Source organism: Mercenaria mercenaria, chromosome 8, assembly GCF_021730395.1.
Source record: "Mercenaria mercenaria strain notata chromosome 8, MADL_Memer_1, whole genome shotgun sequence".
Classification (NCBI taxonomy): domain Eukaryota; kingdom Metazoa; phylum Mollusca; class Bivalvia; order Venerida; family Veneridae; genus Mercenaria; species Mercenaria mercenaria.
Genome location: NC_069368.1, coordinates 4363910 through 4390467, shown reverse-complemented (window position 1 = coordinate 4390467; position 26558 = coordinate 4363910). Strand labels below are relative to the sequence as shown.

The 26558-nt window shown below is 34.9% G+C and overlaps 1 protein-coding gene across 2 annotated transcripts in view; it reads right to left on the bottom strand.

Annotated features, from left to right (window-relative positions):
- LOC123523161 (potassium/sodium hyperpolarization-activated cyclic nucleotide-gated channel 3-like) overlaps positions 1–26558 on the bottom strand; it is a 204838-nt gene that overhangs the window by 7782 nt on the left and 170498 nt on the right. For both annotated transcript variants that reach the window (XM_045300835.2, XM_045300836.2), the window contains exons 6-11: positions 21774–21871; positions 17479–17628; positions 14153–14371; positions 13672–13818; positions 9152–9285; positions 856–965 (exon numbers count right to left, since the gene is read on the bottom strand). In XM_045300835.2, coding sequence (XP_045156770.2) covers positions 856–965; positions 9152–9285; positions 13672–13818; positions 14153–14371; positions 17479–17628; positions 21774–21871 — 858 coding nt within the window. The remainder of the gene's footprint in view (positions 1–855; positions 966–9151; positions 9286–13671; positions 13819–14152; positions 14372–17478; positions 17629–21773; positions 21872–26558) is intronic.

Here is a 26558-nt window from a genome sequence, read left to right as displayed (position 1 = left end):
CAGCTATTAATGTCTGCTACCATTTTCAACCTAAAAACAATCAAATTGTCCACTCTCTCTCCATCCTGATAAATATTACTAGAGAAACTTTTGGAAAATGTCACATGATCTACAGTAACTGCAATAGTATACAAATAATTTACACATTAGTTGATATAAAAATGTAAAAAAATGAAATTGCTGACGATGCCATTTATTAAATATCTATTAAATACACATGATATGGAATTATTCACAATGCAGAACATTAAAAACCCATCTCAGGTTGGAGTACTGGTGTCCAGTTAAAAAAGGCGCGTTTGATTTGGCATTCAAAGAAAAACTCTGGAATAACGTTCCACTTCCGTGAATCAAATTAATTTGGAACAATGTTCTCTTTAAAATGAATCAATTGTAAAAGTAAAATGTCCAAAATCATCTCAGCTGGCTAATAACGATATAACCATGTCTAAATAGTTTTTTTATTGTAACATAAAATGAACACTCGAGTTATATATCTTTAAATAACATTTTTCTGTTTCCACGTGTTTACCACTGTCGGCCATCTTTGTGTTCCTGATGTTACTTATTGGAAAGAGGTGCAACGAGAACATGTTCTGAATGCTGAACAATTGAACTGGATTAGTGTTCTTTCTGTCTGGTGCACACTGAACCTGCACCGGACAAGAAATCAAGCGCGCCTTCAAAACTGGCCGCCACTCTTATCACAATCAGCAAACAAATTAAGTAATTCGGAAACAAATAAGGCATAATATTCCCACCTGGCCAAGACAATTTCATATCATATGACATATTCATATTTTTCGAAACATTAATGTCTAACGAAATAAACAAACAAAATAGACAGAACAATACCTCCAAAATAAGACCCGTCTGAGAGTGACGTAGCCACTTCTCCTTCGGTTGTTATAACATCAACAATACCTTCCTGAATGAAATACATCTTGCTGCCCATTGTTCCCTCCCTGAAATAAAGAGAGCTATAACATCAACAATACATTCCTGAATGAAATACATCTTGCTGCCCATTGTTCCCTCCCTGAAATAAAGAGAGCTATAACATCAACAATACATTCCTGAATGAAATACATCTTGCTGCCCATTGTTCCCTCCCTGAAATAAAGAGAGCTATAACATCAACAAGACCTTTCTTATATGAAATACATCTTGCCGTCCATTGTTCCCTCCCTGAAATAAAGAGAGTTATAACATCAACAATACCTTCCTCAATGAAATACATCTTGCTGCCCATTGTTCCCTCCCTGAAATAAAGAGAGCTATAACATCAACAAGACCTTTCTTATATGAAATACATCTTGCCGTCCATTGTTCCCTCCCTGAAATAAAGAGAGTTATAACATCAACAAGACCTTTCTTATATGAAATACATCTTGCTGCCCATTGTTCCCTTCCTGAAATAAAGAGACATTGTCAAATCTCTTCACAATATAGCAATCTGGTTCATTGACTTTTCTGACTCTGAAATACAAGGTCAGTATAAAGGGTTGTAACCTCCATGAAATGACAATGCTATTGACCAGTCTATATTTCAGCATAGGTTTTGCTTGACCAAAGTCAAAATTGAGAAAAAAATGGGGTTTTTTCTGAACACTTATTTAATGGCTTGCTTGTTGTTAGTCAAAACTATTAGCCATTGGCTGTGACTAAATACAGGGTTGGTGCGTCCGTGATATATTGCAGACTCCGGTATATACCGGATTAACTAAATTTGAACAAAAATACCTTAAATGTATATATTTTATAACCATTGTGATCCTAACCCTTATCTTTAGTCAGTATAGTATGCACATTATACACTAAATGCGTGCGGACATGCAAAATGATGAGTATTTTTGCCGTGCGTTCCATTTGATAATAATTCCGCGCATGCGCAGAACGGCTGCACCAACTCTGCAATGAGAAACATTCTTAGCCATTCGAGCAAATAGTTTTGACTATAGAACGGCAAAGTATATACTTAAGCATATGATTAACTGAAACATTTTTTTTCAAAACTGTTTAACTACTATTACTTGCAAATAAATGTTCTGTCTGACTTTTGAAAAACATGACATAGATCTAGACAGGTCCCTTTGATTAACTGTCAAACCTGTTTTACAGTGTATCTGTATACAGAGACAACCTGTCTATAACGGTATTTAGTTTTCATTTACATTGTATTTTGACCTGTGAATACAAATCACTTTTCTACTATCCCATGCCTGGCATGTATAAACAGGATTCGATCTACTTGTAGCCAAAATCTAAGCATGAATTCGGTGACACACTTAGTATGCCCTCCCTGTGATTAATTGTGCCTGAGAAAAGAAACAAAATACAGCAGGCATAAACATTATGAATCTGTTTTCTACAGCGTATACAAAGTTGCTCGTTTATGAAGTGCCAGCGCTGTTATATATGTTTCCAAGAATAACAGTCGCATGAGAACATTCCACATTTTATATTTAATTTTGATGCCTACGTCTTGTTCAAGCTCATTAATCATTGGTAGAAGGTCAGCCTTTGCGTGGGAATATAGGAGTGACAACCTTAAAGAAACAGTTCAGCAAGGGATTCTCGAATTGACAATCTCCAAGCGATGTTCAATTTATCATATTTTGATGTAATCAGTTTTGCAGGAACGTCTCTGAGGATGGTTTACATCTGATATGGTTTAAGCATAAAACGCACTATGAAACTCGATTATTTAGAATGTATATTGCCCAATATTGCAATGCATGCAGCTAGACTTTTGTGTAGTATTAAAATAGGATCTTCAGAAACACTTTTATTTTTAGTAGCTATGTTGCCTTACGAGATTTTGTAGATATTAAAAATTCAATGAAAATTATTTTAAGCGGTGTAACAGAATTGTCAATAAAAATTGGTCTCCACAATGGTTTAATTTTTCCAGACGGCCAGTAATAAAAAAGTTACAATATAAGCTAATATAGTAAAAACAAAGGGAAATAATTCTAAAAGCAAGATTGCCTCATGGTGTTGAAAATATGTGCCATAAAGGTGAACATTCATGCCAAGGTACATCAAAATCCCACCATGCATGAAGAAAAATGCTCCGGACAAGTTTCAATTTGACCTTTGACCTCCAACTGTGACCTTGACCTTTGAGATAGGAACACGGGGTTTGCGCATAACACTCCTTCTCATTGAGGTAAACATTTACGCTTAATATAAACAAATTTAGTCCATGCATGTCAAAGTTATACCTATGGTCCGGACAAACTTCAATTTGACCTTTGACCTATAACTGTGACCTTGACCTTTGAGATAGAAAGATGGGGTTTACGCATGATACGCCTTCTCACTGAGATAAACATTATTGCCAAACATAAACAAGATTGGTTCAATCATGTCAAAGTTATGGTCCGGACAATATCGAACGGAGGCACGCACGCACGCACGCACATACACCGACCCGCCAAAAGTGAAGACTATATCGAACTCACCGCAAGCGAGCTGGACAATAATAATGAACACTTCATTTTATGGAGATTGAATTTTGACATATCAGCTTATTTACAATGTGGCATTTAGTTTAAAACAACATTATGCATTGCACATGTACAGTATACAAGAAATAATACCATTGATTAAACTACAAAATTACACATGTATTCAATAAAATCATTCAAACTATAAACCAACTATACATATTTTAATACTTTTAATACTTCTTTAAGAAGCATATTAAAATGCAGATCGTTTAATACGCAAGGACATCGCAGTCCTAATTTGCATAGAAAAACACATTCATGGACGTGTTTTGTATTTGTCGTTACGAGTATTATGTTGTTTAGAAGCTAATCTAAAGGATAGGGTGCATCTAAAGAAACTAAGACATCTGAAATATACAAAAGGAGCCAGTCCCTCCATAGATTTTGAAGCTGTTAGTACTTCAGCCTTTAACCATAGCTTGCTAAATTTCTTAAATGGACTAGTCTTTCATTCAGTTTGGGCAGTACCACTTATGCTTCAAAGGGTAATCAGTCTGCACGGATGACCACTTGCTGCCTGCAGGCTAAGGGTTAAATGTTATCCATTCTAATTCTAAAAATAGTCCATATTTATAAAGTATGTTATGTCTGTTCAGCTGACATATAGAATAATTCTGTTGGCATTTATGTTTTCGTTCAGTTAAGCTGAAGTGTTTCCATGTGTAACCGTAACAATAGGTAGTGAAAAGGCAATAAAAGTAAATTCTTCAAATATTTTGAAAGGCATCAGAAACATTAAGCATCTTAAAAATAAAAAAATAAAAATATCTGTATCAAAAGTGCGAGTAACAAGATAAAAAGATGATAATTTAGTTATTAAGGTAGCGGACCTGTAATGACAATCGGTATTGTCCGTATGATTACGTATTCTCGTTAGACAATTCGGCAATCTTCGGACGTAAATGTAGCTCAACGTGGACATTGCATTTCGAAAAAGGCCGAAGAATGCCGAAGTCGCTCACGGAAATTACGTAATTTGACGATTGACATTTCAGGTCCACTACCTTCAAATAAATAACGTGATAGTTTATGTATAACAAGATAAAATAGCACGGGCTTAAAAAGTTCCTTCCATCCAAACTTGATGTTCTGCTATTTCACACTGCTGACTGTCTGATCCAGAGAGAATTTCTGTCAAAGAATATAAGCAGAGTACTTCATTTGACTCTGAATAAACCGGATATTTATATATACATTGTCAAATGTTTTCAAAAGGAATGAAATACTGAATGCAATTTCAAGATCATTAGGAACATAGGATAGCCATAACACATAATTTTTAAGCTACATTTTGTTACATTCTTTTTTTCAGAAAGAAAGAAGTAAACATATTGGCATGTTAAAGTTTTCTTCTTTAATTGTACTTAATACATATATCAAAGTCAGGCATTTTCCGTCTGTACTTGATTGGCCAATTTGAAAATTAGTGAGCGTTTTCTTAGACGTCACGCAATATATGTCAAAGTGCTGAGTAAATCTAAGACCTCATTTAGGTTTGTACTTCCTAGACGAAATAAAGATTTTGAATGATAGCCAAATTTTTAATTCCTTAAGGTAGTTCTGCTCTTCTGAAACACCGGAAGTGATGACGTAACGTCATTCATTTATAAAACATAGAATAAAGCCAGGATCCGGAATATGGAAACGAATTCATGACAGGCCGTGAGTAAGTTTATTAAAACGACAGCTTTGCTATCATCCTGAAGATAGGATATGATACTGAAAAAGTTGACACGTGAAATAATTCCAAATAGTGCCTTAAAATCAGCTTGAAATGTGCAGCTCTTTAATCGCGGGAAAATATTTCATAAGCAGGCACAACGGACCTGTACATTTTATTTCACAATATTATGAATTCGGGTTTAATAAAATTCTACATTGCAGAAAAAGAAATTTGATCCGAACGTGCAGAACTACCTTAATTGCAAACATGCTGGTATGTTTATTTATTTATTTTGTTGGGTTTAACGTCTCACCAACACAATTATAGGTCATATGGCGACTTTCCAGCTTTGATGGTGGAGGAAGACCCCAGGTGCCCCTCCGTGCATTGCTGGTATGTTTAAGACAGGTGATCACTGGCATATGTAAATACTTTCGTTCGTACATTTCAGTGTCAGTTCAGTAGATATTAAACTATTACATCGTTACTATCGCTTGTAATAACGATTGAAAAAGTAATAAAATAATCATGCAAACAGTTTGAAATGTAGCAAGCAGAATTGCCATGTGTGAATGACGTCACTGCCACTGTTAATATAACATTGAAAGTTTTAAAACCACTCTAAGGTAAGGAAGAATTTTTAATATATCATTTTAGGGCTAATTTCAAAATGTGCAACATAATGTAGACACGTAAATGATACATAATAAATCGTGTGAATTTGAAGTTTCATGTTGCTATCTCACAAAAGAAGATCTCATTATTTTTCAACAGACATCCCACGTGACGTAAATGACTTCGCTGTAACAGGATATTCCATTGTTAAGAGTCTTAAACTGCCATTTACTTTATTCTGTTTCAAATTCATTTTTCTTCTTAAATCAATCATGACGTCTTTTATAAAAAATAAATTAAATGTGTTTTGTGCCCCCTACCAGTCCTTACAAAAAATTAGTGTGGGCGCACTTTGATTTGCCCTTGTCCGAATTGTTGTTGTACATATCTCAAAAAATATTTGACCAAGAGTCATTAAACCTTACAGGATTGTCAATCAGCATGTGCAGTTGAGCACATGGTGTTTTAAAAGGAATTTCAGATCAGAGTTAAAGCCCTTTGTATAGTCAAAAAAACATGCATAAAAAGGTTCTAGAAGATTGTGCCCCGTGTATCTGAAAAAGTATTTGACCTAGGAATTTGAATCGTCATAGAAATATTATTAAACATGTGAAATTGTGTATCTGGGGTTACGGTTTGGATTTCACTCTGCAAGACCAGATTGATGGCCCTTGATTTAGAAGAAATGTGCATACATATTTGACCTAGAGTCATGAAACATTAGATGAATGTTATATAGCCTGTTAAGTTGTACCTAGTTTTCTAACTGAAACATCACTTAGCCAGACGACCAGAGTTATGCTACTTGTCATCCAACATGTGAAGTTTTGCACATGGTGTTCTGGGATTTCAATCAGCCAGACTAGAATTATGGTCCCTGATATAGTGAAAAAATATATAAAGTCCTGAAAAGTTTGTGTTGCATATATCTTAAACACTCGTCTAGAAAAAACAAGGATAAATATCCATCAGGGAAAGACACGTTCCACAACCGGGGCCTCCCCAAACGATAACCCAGCACGCGGACGCGCACACGACCAACACACACTCTCACATAAAGCAAACACACAAGAACAAAACAAATAAAGGAACACAGTAGGACACAGCCCTTGGAATGGCCAGTGGCACAACCACCACTGGGGAGCTTAAACCGGTTTATGGGGCACTTAACCACTCTTACCCCTACCATGTTCCAAGGCACAGGATCGTGTAAATAAATGTTATCCCCGTCGGGTGAAATCCTAACATCCGCAACGGCAGCAGAAGGCATGCTATGTAAAACACAAAAATGCTATTGTATATTTATATAAAAAGCAATCCTTATGAACCTAAAACTCATGTACTCACCTACAGTGCCTTTGCAGAAGACATAGCAACAAAGGAAACAGCCTTAAGGGCCCGACGAAACAGACCAGAAGGCAGAAATCAAAGTAGCTCAGTCCCGATCGGATATTATTGAGTCCCCCCACCTGTTCCGTCAGAAACAATCAAAGAGGAAAGCAAAGCGTCCGGCTGTAAAAGAGCTGAACACCAAACATGTGATGTGGCTCAAAACAGTTAGGTCATAACCTCTTTTAATAAAACGTTTAATAAATTTACTAAATACAGTTGGAAAATTGCCGGGATCCAAAATCTTACAAAGTTTGTAAACCACATCACCATAAAATTCAAGTTTTGATATACCTTGTCGCAGAAGTGTCTTCATTATTAATTTTTAAAGCCAAATCGGAATTACGATAGCAAACATTAGCACAGATTTTACGTAATTTATAATGACGGTAGCCCTGCTGAAGAAGCTAATTTGTAATATATTGATTACGTTCAGTGAAATCCTCAACATGACTACTCTGGCAAACCGAATTAATTGAGAAATACATATCCCATAAGATGTTGCCTAGGATACATCCCCACCAAGATGGGGGAAAATTAAAAGCATCCCTTGTCATAAATTTTGGTATGTAGATAAAATTAACGTAAATAGAGAGATGTTAATCTAGAAATGAAGAAGAAGTATCCGAAATGTTACTTTTATTTAACTGGAGCTCCCGGGAATAAATCTAGTATCCAACAATTGAGCAAAATACTGATTATCCATAAGAATACCATCCAGATAGCGTGATGTATTATTTAATATAATAATGTCTGCATGTGTATCTGGAGAAAGCCCAACACAATATATCTTTCATAACAATATAAAAATAAATCTGCGACAAGGGATGCACAATTTATTCCCATGGGAATACCAAGTACCTGTCTGAAAACTGCATCCATAAATCTGGCGTAAATATTGTTCAATAAATAGGAAAGGGTCACAGGTCCACATGTTATGATTTTTTTAAAATGCAACCAGTAAAAAATGCTTTATTGAAATTGCAAGCGAGAAATGTAGCTTTTGCCCTGGCAAAAGGCTTTTGAATTAGGGCAGTTAGTTTTTCATATACTAAATTATGTGGTAAAGTGGTAAACAAGGTAGAAAAATCGCATGTACTGAAAATACCATGTAATAATTAATTCTAAACTTATCCAGAATTTTTAACCGACCAAAATAAGGTTATAAAATCTATAATATATATCCCATAAGGTGTTGCCTGGGGTAAATCCCCATCAAAATTGGGGAAAATTAAAATCATCCCTCTTGTCATAAATTTTGGTATGTAGATAAAATTGTCGTAAATAGAGAGATGTAAATCTAGAAATGAAACAGTAGTATCCGAAATGTTAGTTAAACTTATGACGTAGCTTATTTTTACATGTTATGTCTATGATGACGTCATTTAACTGTGTCAAACGCTACTCACCACTTCAAATACAAACTGTTAAGGATCCTTAAGGGTGTTTCCCTGGTTGCTCTGCCTTCTGCAAAGGCACTGAGTACATGCGTTTAGGTTCATAAGGATTGCTTTTCACATAAATATACAAGCCTTTAGAGTATTTTTGTGTTTTACGTAACATACCTTCTGTTGCCATTGCGTATGTTAAGGTTTCACCTGGCGGGGATAACTTTTATTCGCATTGTCCTGTGACTTGGGAACATGGTACGGGTAAGAATGAGGTTAGGTGCACCATAAACCGGTTTAAGCTCCCCAGTGTTGGTTTTGCCACTGACCGTTCCAAGGCGGTGCCCCACTGTGTTCCTTTATTTGTTCGTTTTAACCAGGTGCGTTTGCTTTGTGTGTGTGTGCGTGCGTGCGTGTGTGTGTGTGTGTGTGAGTGTTGGTCGTCTGCGCGTCCGCGTGCTGGGTTAGCGTTTGAGGAGGCTGCGTTTTTGGAACGAGGCTTTCCCTGTTAGATATTTATCCTTGTTTTTCTTTACTTTAACTGTTACGTCAATGATGATGCAATTTATTTTGAGTCTTACCTGATAATGTAATCTCCTGCTTGAAAGACTTCAAATAGTAATTTGCTCACCACTTCAGATACAAACTGAGGGTCAGCGTTTGTAAAAAATGGCACTGAAGCGACTAGAGATCTGCAGTTGTGGTTGATTACGTCCTGAAGTGGTTACAAACATGAAAAATGTAAAAACAATGCTTTTTTACAAGTACAAAAGTATTTTTTGTCGTTGTTTATCTAAAGGTTAATAACTGTTTGCTCTTCGACATTGCATTAGGACCTTTGGGCGATATTCGCAAAAGAAAAGGCATTTTCTCCCTGTGAATTTACTGTTACTATTTCGGACCGGTAAAATCGGCTGTTGAAGATACCAAGGACCCAGTTGTTCAAAACATCAGCAATTATTAAACTCGCGGTCGATTTACTTTTAAGGTTATACGTCGACATTTAGAAGACTTAGTAAACAAATCTCAGTAATGAGCCGTGCCATGGGAAAACCAACATAGTGGGTGTGCGGCCAGCATGGATCCAGACCAGCCTGCGCATCCGCGCAGTCTGGTCAGGATCCATGCTGTTCGCTAACAGTTTCTCCAATTCCAATAGGCTTTAAAAGCGTACAGCATGGAGCCTGACCAAACTGCGCGGATGCGCAGGCTGGTCTGGATCCATGCTGGTCGCACACCCACTATGTTGGTTTTCCCATGGCACGGCTCAGTTAAGGATTACGAGCACAGAAATGCCTTTACAGTTAAATCAAAACACTATACCAGAGTTAATCATCAGGTCAAAATTTACCTGGCTGGTACTGGCTGTTAAAGCTGTCATTAAGATTAACGCCATAATCAATCTTCACTAATGGATATTATGGTGTTTTCGACAAAACTTGCTAGACGGGACTCATAAAGCTACCATAAAAAGCAAATGTTCTACGGTGACTGATTTCAGCCAGTCTCGCCCTGCTCCTACCGCAAGGGAAAACGATATTTTGCTGTTGTGTTTTCATTGTGTCGTTCTTTCGTTCATTTTGAAAAACAGAATTATGTTATTGAATTAAGCGAGAATGAGATTTTATTACCCACTATGTACATCGAAAACAACTAATATGATAAAATAAATTACCTATTTGCAATGACGATTAAATAACAAGTGATCAGATACCTGGTGTGCAAATGGAAAATCTAGGAGTTCCTTTGGAAACGTAGAACGATACCGCCCAAAATAATGACAGACCCGGTTTAAATAAGTCTATGTTTGAGAGATAATGAAAAATGCAGAAACACTTAAGCCCCCTAGCACCCGCTTAGAACATACAATCTCTGCAAGTCAACATAGTTTATATCAAGCGTTTTTAAGGTCTCTGCTTTTGTTATACATTTCCTCAAATTGAAAACTTCTTGTTTACACGTAAAAGTACATCATTACATGTCATATTCGCAAGCAGATGCACAGGAAAGTTCAATAACATGATGGCATCTTGTTTCTAGAGACCTTAAATCATTTGCCTTCATTCTCTGCACGATAAAACGCCATATCTCAGTAAAAACAACTAAAACAAAACCGTCAGCATTCGTCGTTTTTGTATATAGTTACTGAAAAATATGAAACATTGCAGAAACCTTCAATTTTTGCTAGACTTTTTTGAACACTGTAACACTACAGACCAACCTGTTAAGCATTAATGTAAAATCTGACAAACATCACAGATAAGTTTTGCAAATACTCAAATAAGACCAAAGATGTACATTTCATAACCTTTCAACACTATCTACTTTATTTTATTGCAAATATCGTCTTTTCAATATTTCGCGAAAATTGTTCCTCATGAAAACTCAGTTTTCAAATACTTCCAAAGCTCACGCGAAAATTTAAACTCGCGTTTACGGTTTCGCGAAATTTGGTAACAGTTACTGTAACATATCTAATATTACAGTACGTATTATACTTGCGTTCTCTTTTGCTGGGGTATTATATACTGATCTGCGATGCCATGCCAAACAAATGCCAAATAAAGTGTGTTGTATAAAAGGTGATGCATTAAGCCTTTCTCAATGAAATCGAAAGTTACATTTCTCGCTTAAGGACAATTATCATTAACGAATATAAATGGTAGGACATTTTCTGCATGTGATAAGAAATATTATCTAACATAATTGTGAGGATTGTGCATATCTGCATTTTAATTTATGAGTGGGAAGTTAAGTGGGAGACTGCGTTTTTGTAACGTGACATTCCCTGCTTAATATTTATCCTTGTTTGTTTTTAAATAATTTGTCTCTGCTTTATCAATTGATATGAAACAATAACTAGACACGAATTTCATGGACAACCTTTAGGAGGCCTTTTAAAATTACTTAGTACTTTCGAATGCAAGAATTTCACATGACCTTAGTTTTGGTTTTTATTAAGTTATCGCGAATAATTAAAACAAGAGGGCCAAGATGGCCCTAGGTCTCTCACTTGAGAAACACACCATAACACACCATAACAGCGTTAACATGTTTGACCTAGTGATTTCATGGAAAAATATTATGACCAATTATCATTAAAATTGGAGCAAAAAATCTTGAGTATGAATAAGTATTTTCTTTGATTTGACCTAGTGACCTAGTAACTTGACCTAGATTTTATCAATGCAATCATTCTGACCAAAATTTCATGAAGATCAACTGAAAAATACAGCCTCTATCGCATACACAAGGCAAGGTTTATTCTTTGATTTGACCTAGTGACATACTTTTTGACCCAGATGACCCATTTTCAAGCTCGGCCTAGATTGTATTAAGATTATCATTTTGACTTAATTTCAGGAAGATCAACTGAAAAATACAGCCTCTATCGTATATACAAGCTTTTCCTTTGATTTGACCTAGTGACCTACTTTTTGAACCCAGATAACCCATATTCAAACTTGACCTAGATTTCATCAAAGCCATCATTCTGACCAAAATTCATGAAGATTAATTGAAAAATACAGCCTCTATCGCATACACAAGGTTTTTCTTTGATTTGACCTAGTGACCTAGTTTTTGACTCCAGATAACCTTTTTTAGAACTCGGCCTAGACTTCATCAAGGTAATCATTCTGACTAAAATTCAGGAAGATTAACTGAAAAATACAGCCTCTATCGCATACACAAGACAAGGTTTTTCTTTGATTTGACCTAGTGACCTAGCTTTTGACTCCAGATGACCCATTTTCAAACTCGGCTTAGATTTCATCAAGGTTATCATTCTGATCAAAATTCCTGGAGATTAATTATAAATACAGCCTCTATCGCATATACAAGGTTTTTCTTTGATTTGACCTAGTGACCTACTTTTTGACCCCAGATGACCCATTTTCAAACTCGTCCTAAAATACAGCCTCTATCGCATACACAAGCTAAATGTTGACAGACAGACAGACGACAGACGACAGACAGACGAAGGACGCCGGACATCGAGCGATCAGAAAAACTCAGGTGAGCTAAAAATTGCAGTATTTGACTGATGACAATATTCACAGATAGTCCGATATACTTGTATATTCTACGTCTAGTGCAGCACAAAAAAAAACTCACTTAAATTGATAGCATTTGTCTAAAGCGCCTAGCACCTTAACATTTTTTTTTATCACTCAAGCTAGCACTAATGAATTTGAAATGGCTGAAATGCGGAAGCAAATTGTATGGATGCAAGTCAAAAACAGTGCACGCATATCTCTGTATCCTGCCAAATGCATCCTGCAAAAGCAATTTGGAATGGCAGCAAAAAGGCCAATGTGTGTAATTAAGAATTTCACAGTACAAAGAAACTTGTTAAACCAAATTTAGAGAAAAGTGGAAAGATCTAAATTATATTGACAACATATGCAAATTGGAACAGAAATTAAATTTACAGTCTTTTGCCGTAAGTTCAAATGAAACATTATTTTCCGGTTTTAAAACGCCTCCATCTTTTATGTTTTGAAATGATAAAAAACAAAACAAAACGCAAGCTGTTATTCAAAATTTCCTCATGGTTTAGAGCATACTTAGAAAGCAAATATTTCATTATTTCAGTATTTAAATGGCAATTCAGAAGCTTGTAGAATACGGAGTGCATTTTATGCTTTGATGTAAACGAAATATAACTCGAATTGCTGCAGGTTTTCACAACAACAAAGATCTACTGAAATAGGTTACACCAGGATAACGGTTGGTTGAAACAAGTTATAGCCTATTTATGCTATAATGTATCTGAATTGAGATTGATAAATTTATTGAAGTAGAAAAGTTAAACAGACACCCCGGGGTTTACTGTTGTTGCTTTATACTGCTATATATGTACATGTCCGAAACGTCTGAAACACACCTTTATATCAGTTAAATTTCTGTTTTACAATATCTTTTCATTTAGGATCATGTAGCCCATTCAGGAGTTCCAATTATGCCGGTGCTAGAGGGCAACAGGTGTGTTGCACATGTCATTATTCATCATCAAGTGACACGATAAAAACCAAGTGTCTTGTTAATTTGCTTAGCTGCGTCCTATACTTTTATCACACAGCGATATATCTGTTATTACCTGACGTAAACATTCGTTGAGTTCCCCAAGGATTCTTTCCTCGTCAAACATTTTCCCCTGATATCTGTGTTCATAATACTCTGCCACCTTTTGTCGTAAAGATCGAGGTAATTTTCTGTATATCATATATTCCTCAACTTGTTTGAACTATAATAAGAAACAAGCAAGAAAAAGTTGTGTTGGTATATATGTCTTATTCTTTTGTAGATGGCATCACTGCGCTGTTGAAAACATTATCTGATATAGATATACGAATTCTCATTGGCCAGTATGACTGGCTAGTTATAGAAATAATGCCGTATTGTAAATTAATGTATGTCTTTTCAATACAGAAGTAAACGACTTCGAGTAGCATGATGTGTAGTAAGGCGCAAACCTGGCCAATCAGAACTGCATGCATAGTGACAAAATCTAAGAAAAGGAAGTATGTTTGTTTTCACCCGTCAGCTAATACCTTTGCAGATAAATCACCTAAAATTACCTTTTCATTGTATAGTCGTCTGGAAGTATCAAAGGACTGAATAATTGTGGTAGTGTGACCAAGGAACAGTGCATAGCAGGTGGCGCCACTGAGCATGCTCAATATTGTCAACCACGTGTCAGTCATGTTTTGTGGCGGGAAACGACCGTATCCAATACACAACATATGTGACAGTGCTTTAAATAGAGACCAGGTGTACTGATGAGCCCAGTGGGCCTCCTGAAACAGAGTTAGCTAATTAGAAATAAACGCATGAGGTTAAAAAGTCATTTTAACAGGCATATGATTTTGTTCATGATAAAGGCAGTAGCCCTGTGGTTTTGGACAAGAAGATTTTTAAAGTTTTTCCTTTCGGTTGCAATGGCAACCAGAGTTCTGCATGGAATTCAATTATTTGAATAATTTTGAAAGGGGGCCACACAATGATCATTCCTTTTAAGTTTGGTGTAATTCTGCCCAGTGGTTTTTAAAAGAAGATTTTTTTATAAATTGTTGACGGACGACGCACGACGGAAGCGGTCACAATAGTTCACACTTCGTGACAGGTGAGCTAAAAAACTCCTCGTGTTATACTGGTATAAGGTTAAAGAGCTAGGTTTGATATATCATCAGTATGTGCTTACTGAATGCCTTCAATAAGTGTTCTGTTATATGGCATCAGAAATTCATTTTCACAGCTTTATTTGTTAAAGTTTAGACTAACTAGTACAGTAACGATGTATAATGAATAAACATGTCAAATAGCGACGATTTATATAAGGAACCATGTAATAATTTCCATTAATTATGTCTACGGAATAACATACATTCGTGTCAGACTGAATAATATATTGATACAAACTAATAAAAGAGTGGTTTATTGTCATAACAAACACTCCGTTTATCAAATATTGGCATTTCTATTTTAATTTAATGTTTTTTTTTATAAAATACAAACAGACTTACTGTGCCAATTTACGTAAGTCAAGGATAATCAATACATAAAAACAAATAAGTTCCACATAATATCTAAACTGGCAGCTGAATTATTGATATTTCATTTAATTTTCTGCTTATCTAAACTATATTTCAGGAAGTTCAGTAATACCGACTTTTAGTTAAAAACACTTGAAAACCTGAATTCAATTACTAAAAGGTTCAACGGTTTTGTTTTCTACAAAACTGACAATTCGTTGTATAAAAATGGTTGAATTTATGAAATACACACATATGGCCAAACAAAGGAAACACTGGAAAATTTATTACTTATATAACAAGAGCTGTCGGAGGACAGAACGCTCGACTATTCAACAGCCTTGTCGATTGAATGAATACGAAAGTCAAAAAAGGGGCATAATTTAGTAAAAAAGCAAAATAGGGTTATGGAACCTGCATAGTGCTTATCAGCTCATGACAGTGGACAAGTGTGTGAAGTTTCAATCCATTCCCATTAGTGGGTACTGAGATACCAGCTTAACCCAAAACTCCTAAGTTGAAAAGGGGGCATAATTTTGTAAAATGCGAATTTGAGTTATTGACCCTTTGCACTGCATGTCATATCATGACAGTGAACAAGTGTGTGAAGTTTCAATCCTTTCCCATTAGTGGATACTGAGATACCAGCTTACATACAAAAACTTAACCAAAAAATTCTAAGTCGAAAAAGGGGCATAATTATGGGACCTGCTTTGTGCATATCAGATTATAACAGTGAACAAGTGTGTGAAGTTTCAATCCATTCCAATTAGTGAGTACTGAGATACCAGCTTACATACAAAAACTTAACGAAAAAATTATAAGTCGAAAAAGGGGCATAATTTTGCAAAAAAGCAAAATAGTGTTATGAAACCTGTGCAGTATAAGTCAGTTATAAAATAAGTGTGTGAAGTTTCAATCCATTCCCACAAGTGGTTACTGAGATACCAGCTTACATACAAAACCTTAACCAAAAAATTCTAAGTCAAAAAAGGGGCATAATTTTGTAAAAAAGCAAAATAGAGTTATGTAACCTGTGCAATGTAAGTCAGTTTATCACAGTGAAAAAGTGTGTGAAGTTTCAATCCATTCCCACAAGTGGTTGCTGAGATACCAGCTTACATACAAAAACTTAACCAAATCGGGACGCGGACGCGGACGCCGACGCATGGGCGAGTCCAATAGCTCTACTATTCTATGAATAGTCGAGCTAAAAACTATCCTGTTTTCATCATATCCATTTAATTTTGATCAAATTACTCATACACGTCTGCGCAGTTTTCAGGGCAATTTTATATTGTTTTTTATTTATATGAACTATAAAACAAGTTAAGGTTGGCGGCACCAGTCGTCTATCTTGATGCTATTAAAGACGTTTTCATTTCGAATCATTGCTAGTGATTATCAATATGAACTATAGAACAGGTGAAGGTCGGCTACCAGAGTTTTCTATCCTGTTTAATATGTAGTATTGAGTGAAACGATGTGACTTTTGGAGATGGATGAATACCATCAGTTCTAGACCTGTCTTCGGCCCTCACTAAGTAATTTCTCAACTTATGTACAGGTAAATACAGCAATCTATTCACCCAGTGATGACATTTTAAATGTTACCCTTATTTCCAATTAAAATGTTTTTTATTGGAGGAAGTCAATTAATCATATTGTTGGTAGCATTGTTTCTACACATTATAAAGTTCTATTTCCAATGTTTTGCCACCGAAGATAAAGCTATAAAACAATTTTTAATTCCAACATTTACCCTCCGAACTGTTTCTATAAAAAAGAACCATTGTTCTTTCGGACAATACTTTTTATATCTTAAGTTATCTCAGCTGATCGTTTAATGCTATTCATACGAAACACCAAGTTACTATTTAAAAAGCGTGTGTCTGTTATATTTGTAACCAGCCTTTAGTATACGGGACTTGGTATTTACTGCTCCAAGGGAACACTCTTCCGATAATAATCAAGAGATGCTCACTACTTTTAAAGGTCTGTTCAAGTTCAGTTCCATTTCAAAGACTTCGCAAACTATCCTAATAATCTTGTATTTTATGGAATACATCGCAATTCTTTAATACATCTGGTTTTATACTTTTACTTCTGTAGTTTTCAATGTTTGCCGTAAAGTACACTTGAACGTTATGTGCTGTATTTTGCGAAAATAGTGTTGCATAAATGTGGTGTAACAATAATAATAATGATTAAGATGATGATGATGATGATGATAAAAGTATTAATTTACTATACATATGTGGTACACTACCACTACTACTACTACTACTACTACTACTAATAATAATAATACAATTAAAGTAATAATAATAATAACTGAAATATTTATGCAAAGACAAGACTGGCAGTTTTACCTGAAGTTCTTCTATTGATACCCAGCAATCTTTGGGGAAGTCTTGTAGAGTTGGAACAAGGAACTGAAGACAGCCATTCCAATGCCCAAGCAAAAACATAAGACAGATCAGGTTGAAGATTCGCATAAACTTACCGGCAACAGCTAAGAACTGCAAGATATGATGGGTAAATTCATTAACATGAAATCTGAGAGATGAGTAGATTCATAAACCAACTAAATTACAAACAACAATCGGTAACAAGGTTTGTGAAACATTTACGACCACATAGAAGGAACAAACGTAAAGCTATTCTTGCATAAAAACTACATTTTTTCACTGGATCCCGCCCATGTATTAACGGGAGAAAAATTGTGTGCAACCAAGGCAATTCACGCGCTGTTAATAAATGATTTTTATATTTGAAATGCTTTGCCAGGGACGTATATGTATTTCTGCGCAGATTGACATCTGGTATCTGCGTCTTGTTTGTTCCATAATAACCCTTTCTTGTAGCATAAAAGATGAAATCTAATAGTACGTTTTAATGTATCAGTCACCAACCCCAAATACACTGCCCCCAACAATGTACCTACTGACTTGTCGGCATCTCAGTTTTTGTCGATAACCGCGAATGTATATAAAATTGAGTGTAACTTGTGCGATTGTTTGTTTTAAGGAATCATATTAATGATTTTGGTAAGTATCAGTCGGTATGTTTTTTACCTAATTTCTCGAAGAATTTAGATAATAATATGAAAGCTTGTCACTACGTTCGTACCCACCCGTACTCGAAATGTGTTCGTACGCAAAATAACTCGAATATAAAGTTATTATTCTTGAAACTGTGTTCCTGTCTACCAAATTTTTAAATGATATGAAAAAATATCATGTTTGTAAAAACGAGAGGTGAAAAAAATCGTTTAAAAACCTTCAGTACATGGTTTTGGTAGTGTTGTTGATTTCTAGGCCCAAGGTATGGGTATTTAAAACATGTTTACCGTTTCCAAGAACAACAAAATGGAAATTAAAAAATGTACCGGAATCGTAAAGTCATCACATATGAAAACAATACATTTAGTTCTCGTGTAATGTTTTTTATGCAAGAAAAGCGAAAATACACGTTTGTTTTGTGTATTAACGTCAGCAGAAGCCCCGGGGATATATTTGTGGCGTGCATCTGCAGAGGTTAATACACAAAAAAATGTATTATCCTTACATTACAACACAAGTTAAAGTTGGACTCATCGGTATGGAAATATTCAAAAGAAATTATATCTTGTTAGCTACCAATCATATGCGATGAAAATAACCAAAAGTGAAATAAAAATATTTGTTCCGAGTTTAACATATAAATTCATGTAAAACGTTTTTCAAACTTTGGTGTAATATATTAAGTCATATACAAAACTCTCTAGCTGTTACTATTATATATGAATGCACATACATCTGAAGTTGCCAATGTAACGTCAAAATAGGAACCTACTCGTGGCATGTTGCATTTTATTATCACTTCTAATACATGAACAAATAAACACACCACATGGCATGCATTGGTTATTTCATATATGCATAGAATAAAGAATGAAACCCTTTATTGAAATTCATATATATATATAAGCCATGTTTCTATAGCATTATTGTGTGATAATATATCTATTTCATTAATTTTATCATTGGTGTGTAGGTAAAAATTCTCCGAAGGTTAATTTAAAACATCCTTCTAAAGTTTTATAGCAGTTGGTCAAGATCGTTTTCGCACACCCTCTTCGTAAAGAGGAATAATTTATTTATCTATCTATTCATTTAATGATGCAATGTGGTTATCAGCCAGTTATGGCGTTACATGCATCCATTTACTCCGTTTTATTTCACAAGAAATGCCAAATTTGAAATATGTTATCCGTCAACATAAAATGGACTTTGGTAAATAATATGGTAGATGTTCTACAATCGTTTTGAATTTAATACTGCAAATATGTAAAGATCTACTATTTCATTATTGGTAGAGTAAGAAGTGTCTTTTTGATGTGATTTCGTGCCTTTCAAACGATTTCAAATGCAGTACCTCGTCGCTATATATACTTCCTGTTCTAAGGTAATTCGCTATGATAGTCGTGCCCCAATTTATCTCAACTGCAAAACGACATTTTGGTCTATCTTACAAAGGATTTGTAAGTGAACAACTTGCAAGACAGTGATAGGTTTGTTGATGGACTAATACCATAACACAGAACAACAGATTAGAGTAAAGTTTCAGACCGACAAAAACTTACAACATTCAGTGCTAATCATGCAATGCCTACTGCCTGTACAATCTAAATATACTTACAGTAACAAATACATTTTAGAAAATAATTTTTAATAAGTAACCGTAAAAGAATAATAGGCCGTGTCATTTCAAACCGTATATTTACATGTGCATGTTTGCTAATATAGTGTGTATTTTTTCTAAGGTAGTGGGTCCATCATCTCTTTTCCATGCTATAACGGATTTTTTCGGCGTTTCGGCTCATATTCGTTTCATACCGGAGAATGCCGAAATCGCATACAGAGAATGCCGAAATTGCATACGGAGAATGCCGAAATCGCATACGGAGAATACCGAAATCGCCGAAATTGCATACGGAGAATGCCGAAATCGCATACGGAGAATAAGGAAATAGCATACGGAGAATGCCGAAACTGCATGCGGAGAATGCCGAAATCGAACGGAAAGTTCCAATTATTTTTACGATTCCACTACCTTTGCTTTTAACTTTCATATATGTACGTGTATAGAATTATATACTTTATGCATAAGGGTACAGTTTATCATTTTATTGAAGTATGAAATGACACCACCCTTTTGTGTGTTTGTTTCCAAATGACACACCCCTGGGGTCTTTGTTTCCGACCTATACCTAGGAGCAAGCTTATTCTGTCAATAACAGTTCTATAAAACAGTAAACAAAGTTAACTATGTATACATATTTAATCATCTATGCACACAAATTCCTTTATATTTCCTAAACTATTTAACTAAATCTGTTACAGCTCAACCTCCAAAATCTACAGCTAACTCCTACAATACAAACAACGAAATTAATAAAAGTATCACATGTCTGCTAGTATGTTGTTACTTTATTATACAACAAAATTGATTCAAACTATTTTCTGCTTTTTTGTTGATTATGTGCATCGACTAATCATCCTTCAAATCAATAGGTTTAAACCAACTTAACTTTATATAAGTTCAAGAAAAATCCAGTAAATCTAAGGGTCTATCTATCCGATTAAACGCAATTAAACTGACATAAAATCAAGTTAAAGCGCGTACTCTTTCAAAATGCTGATATATTAGATCTGAATTATCGCAATTTATATTTAAAAGCAAAATTGACAAAAATCAAGTTATACTGCTAATGTTTCAGACTGAATGTATAAATCATCGCAATCTAAATTTGCAAGAAAAACTAATGAAATCAAGTTCAAGTCAAAGATGTGCGTGAAATTAGCCAGAGCAGCCAGAGTAGCCAGAGTAGCCAGAGTTTAGCCAGAGTTCGGCCAGAGTTCAGCCAGAGTAGCCAGAGTTCAGCCAGAGTTCGGCCAGAGTTCAGCCAGAGTAGCCAGAGTTCAGCCAGAGTTCAGCCAGAGTAGCCAGAGTTCAGCCAGAGTTTAGCCAGAATAGCCAGAGAAGTCAAATCTCTGGTTACTCTGGCTGAACTCTGGCTACTCTGGCTGCTCTGGCTAATTTCACGCACATAAGTCAAAGTGCTTATATTTTTATTCTGCATATCGGAATAATCGCATTAAATTCGCAAGTGAACTTTACATAAAAGCTAGAAAATCGCAGTGTCATAAACGCAAAGAAGAAATTTGTCGGTCTAAGCGATAGAAATCTGTGACAATGCACGAATGATTTATGAACGCTGACGCTGGAGGTACAAATGCCGTTGAAACCAAGAAAATGAACTAAATGTGTACAAGAAGTAACTTGAAGTACGATTTCAAGGCAAGGACGTGCGACCTTAATTCTCTAATCTTGTCTGTGTTATATAGCGGCAGTGAACTGTCATTTTACAACTACAGTCAAAATTGTGTATAAAGACCATGTCAGGGAGAACCAAAAAGTGGCAGGTGGTCTATATGTAATGGTTATATTACACACAGCAAAAGTTTAAAACTAAATTGAAACTAGTCTTTCGAGCCGGGTGGTGTTTGTTCACAGGTGGTCTTTAGCACAGCTTTGACTGTGTAGCAGAATAAAATACCTGACTGAGCTTGCTTCTACGCAAGGCCGGAAACATATTGATTGTTCCACGTAACATACTGACCTCTTCCCATTGCTGAACGTAACGGACCAATCGGGAAAGCCGTAACAAACGTAACAAGCTTAACAACTTTGCTAGACGTAACATACGCAAGGCACGACCTGAAAAAGATACAGTTATAAAATGAGCATACTCATAATTTCATGTATTTCGTTGATATGAGTTAATAAGAATTATGCAACATTTAAGCTAAATGATTTGTGCTGTAAGCTTAATATTAACATTACACAATAGCGTTATCAACTTCGGCATATAAAATGTGTTATTTGTTGTATGTTATATACAGATTTTAAGAATTGTGTGTATTGTGCTGGGCATTTTATGTTAAATTTAGAACGCATTGCACAGTAAGATGTATACTAGTTTCAAGTACATACTGTTAATGACTTTAATACGTCTTTAAGTCAATGACATGAATTCGTGTGTATATGCATCTTATGCATGTGTATTTAGTACTCTATGTTCTCTCTTTATGTATTTCTATTAATATTCCTCCTAACCAAACTTCCTCCTGACGAGTGTCAAAGGTTTTCTTCGATAGGTATTTATCATATGTAGCATATACAGTTGTAATAACTGCTAAGTGTTGTTAAACTTAAATAGAATATTAATATAACACATTATTGATATGATCTACCAATTAGTTTGAATGTAGCTGAGAATGAAGAAAGGCATGAGTCAAATATCAGAAGCCAATACTGTTGCTGGTTTTCAGAGATGACTTTATGTTAATATGTTTGGTTTTGAAATGTTGTTTGGTTTTCCGGATTATTTAGGTTTCAGTTAACATGGGTACTTTTCTTATGTAAAGGATAAAAGACAGGGACACACAATTCTTCAGTTTTTAAAGGTTTCCGCTTTGGAGGTGTTCGGTTTGGAGGGGTTTCGAATAATGCTTACTCTATTTACTGACAGAGTACAACTTTAAAGAACTCCAAAAGTTCCAATGTTGTTTTTATTATGGGGAAGTATGTATTTTCTAACTTGGCTAATAAGCAGTGCCTTGGGGAAGTTTGCTGGAAAAAAACGCGACCTATGGCAATGTGTCAAGACGTGTTGAAAGGCGTGTCCAAGGACGTGTGAAGGATGTGCTGAAAGTTGTTTTTATTACGGAGAAGAGTGTAATTTCTAAGTTGGCTAATATGCAGTGCTTTGGGGAAGTTTGCTGAAAAAAAAACTCGACCTATGGAAATGTGTCAAGAGGTGTTGAAGGGCGTGTCAAAGGACGCGTTGAAGGGCTTGTTGGAGGGCGTGTTCTTGCAGACAGATGGATGTTCTAGAGTCGTGTTTGACTGAAATTATAAAACAGAAATTGAGAAAGGGTGTAAAAGTTTGAATGATCATTCAGTATATATTTATGAAAAATGAATAATCGTATCTTTATAATAATGCACAGGTGCTTGTTTAGTTGAAAAGATTTTTTTGTTTAATGGTGGTTCAATTTAAGTGTTTTGCTAAGAATTGATGTCAATTTCTTTTTCGATGGATCAATTATAAAGTCATATTATTTTGAAATTTGTAAATTTTAGAATTTGAAAAATACAAAAAGTAATATGCAAGATTTTTATTTAGTTCATTTGCTTCGATGAATTTAATTATGAAGTTAATTCATGACAAAATGGAACTAAACCATACCTCATTCACGTGATTTGTAGTCTGTTTCTAATTTTCACATATAAGAATTTATCATGCTACATTTTACATTTGCGGCTACATGCATTTCCTCTACCGTCTATTAGCAGGCCCAATCAAAGTCAGCCTGCAACATTTTCATTTTTTTGTCTTAGGAGTCCTGTGGAAGTCTACTTTACATGGAATTCGTGTATTTTATATGGATTTCATATGGAATCACCAATAACAATGAGGGTCGTTGTTAAATTTTCCAAAAAAAAAAAGCAAAATAAAAAAAAACACACTGTGGAAATTTTCTGTTGCCCTTTCTTTAGCAATCAGAATAACGTAAAATATAAATGGTTACCTTGGCTACTCTATTTATTTTCAGTCACTATTATTTTCCCTGGAATTAAGCTTCTGCTTATAATTTGTGATCTGAAAAACGACTTTTCCGGGTTGCCAATCTGGAAATTGCAGATAATAAGATTCAGTGTTCTGTACGATATATGAAAACCATGAATAAATTTGATTCTTAAATCGTTTCAGATTTGAGATTTTGCTCTTGGCATTCGTGTCCTTTCCAAGTGGTTAGACAGTGTCCGAAATAACATTATTTCTTAACCATTATCCTGCTAAAGTTCTGGAATGTATTTGTTCATCGTTCAGTTTGGACAGTACCATTAACTGTTAAAAGTGGTATTTACCAAAAAATACTAAATGAATAGCGAACAGTAGAGAACTTGATCAGACTGCACAGTGTAACGGCGGGCAGTTAACCTAACCATGTTCCTGGTTTCTGTGCCAGTACAAACCTGTTCTCCGCAAGTAACTGCCAGCTTCCCCAAATGAATTAGAGGTGGAGGACGAATGATTTCAGACACAATGTCTTTTATAAATTGTCACGGAGAACATACGCCGCGCCCGGGGTTCGAACTCAGGACTCCGTAATCCGTAGATCTGTGCTCTCCATATTTAGCTAAGCGGGCGGGCTCACCAGCATGATAAGGGATAATACACGTATATGACATTGCTAGTTTCGCATTTTACTTTGTATCAAATGTTTCCTTTCAAACACTTGCCTATGAAGATCGAAGTGATCAATGTTTTAGGCTTTAAAGTTTGTTCCTAGGTCGGTCATATTACTAGAAAAAAATTCAGAACCTTAAACTAATTCCAACATAATAATGTTTTATTGATGATTTAAAATGCAATACAAGAAAAAATCCTCAAAGAAATCCGAGCCAAACTCCGTACATTATTTAAGGACAGATCCCTTTAGATTTTGATTAAACAAAATACTGCAAAATTATCTAAAATAAAATTAATTAAACGAATATTAATGTCATTTTCTTTATTCACATGCATGCAGTACATAGTAAAGTAGTCCAAGAAGCATTTTATAAATAATTGCTGTAGTTATTTATCAATTTCGAGCAAATACTGGTGTTATCAAGTACCCCACACACCTTCAGTAATACTGTGAATGCATTTTTTTACGAATACCCTTTGAATCTTTTTCTCTCTCTTGTTTCTGACTTTGAGATACAAAAATTTAGTGTTTAATACCTTTTATTTCAGAGCCGACGAGTTTGTTTCAGAAATATGTATGTATAAATTTGGTTAGAAATTCTATGTTCTGAATTTGGACACATGTGTTCTGAATTTTGATACCCCAATGCTTTTTGAGAAAGATAGTAAATAATTATACTATTCTAATACAGTGAAGGAGGAAATAAGTTTTAAACTAATGCTTACTAGTTATGCTTATGATTTTCGAGAAGAATGATTATTGCCTATTGTTTATTAAGTGCACACCTGGACGTATATTTCATACAACACATTACAGCTGTTTAAATTGTAGCGAATATGTTATTCGGTCAAGGTAAGCATTGGGATTTTAAACTTTTTATAATGTAGATATGATACTGAGTTATGCAGTGTAGATATCATATGACTGTTTGAAGTATTACTGAATTACTTAATTGACTCTTCTTATTCAGTATAATTAATGGCATTGCACTTTCGTATTAGAGTTATACATTTTGAATGTGTGTGAATACACGTATAATGATGAAACTGAAAAAAAAAAATAGATAAATAAATAAGATAGATAAATAAAAAAAGTTTTGCCTACTTTGGTAACCAGCCAAAATAAAATAATTGAAATTAGATTGTTAATCGTGCAATCGGTAGTGGAGGAATGCCACTAGGGTTGGGGAAAGGTGGAGGAAAAAATGACCGAAATCTCCAATACTTGTTAAAGTGTTACCTATTTTCAAAAGCTGCTAAAATGTATTCAAATTAATTTGCACCACGTGCATTTTGCCTTTGTGTTTTTGGTAAAAAAATACTATACCTATGTAGCTCCCTGCTAACATATATAAGATGTATTTCAAAAGAAAACAAAATAACATGAATATTTTGTTATCTACAGTAAACTGAGTAATTTTCGCGCAGGCTTTATTTAACTCTTTCGTAGTTACAAACCTTACCCTGCTACATTTCTATAATGAACTTGTCCATCTTTTAATTAAAACAGTACCATTAACGGTTAAAAAGGGTGCTTACCAAAAAATACTGACTGAATGGCGAACAGTGCAGTTCATGATCCGACTGCAGGGATGAGCAGGCTGATCATGATCTACACTAGTCGCAAAGGCAGAATCAATCATGTCCAGCATGATAAGGGTTAATTTTTCATGAACGTGAGCGTTTGTATGTTATGACATGTTATAGGTTAATGTACACGAATATTTTGAATTCGCGAGCGACAATATTAGCAAATTTTAGCGAATATAAAACCAGCGCGAATATTACTCACTTTACAGTATAAGATAAGGTTATTAAATGTTGTTACTTCTACTAATACATCTTTTCTTTAGAAATATCCCGGCATTGAATTTAAAAGACGTTGCTGATATCTCATTTATGTAATGAAGGGGTCCAATTCTTCTTAAACATATACATGTATATGAGAATATGCTTTTTTAGAGTTGATGGGAAACAGAATACCATGATAGCAAAGTATCCCTAACAATCTTAAATAGAACCATAAAATCAAAGAAATTATTATGCTTATAGTTAGTAGTTATCCGTTCTTGAACTATAAGAAATACTTTTCAGTTACTCTATTATACTGAAAACAAATCATTAATTTGAATGTTGACACATCTG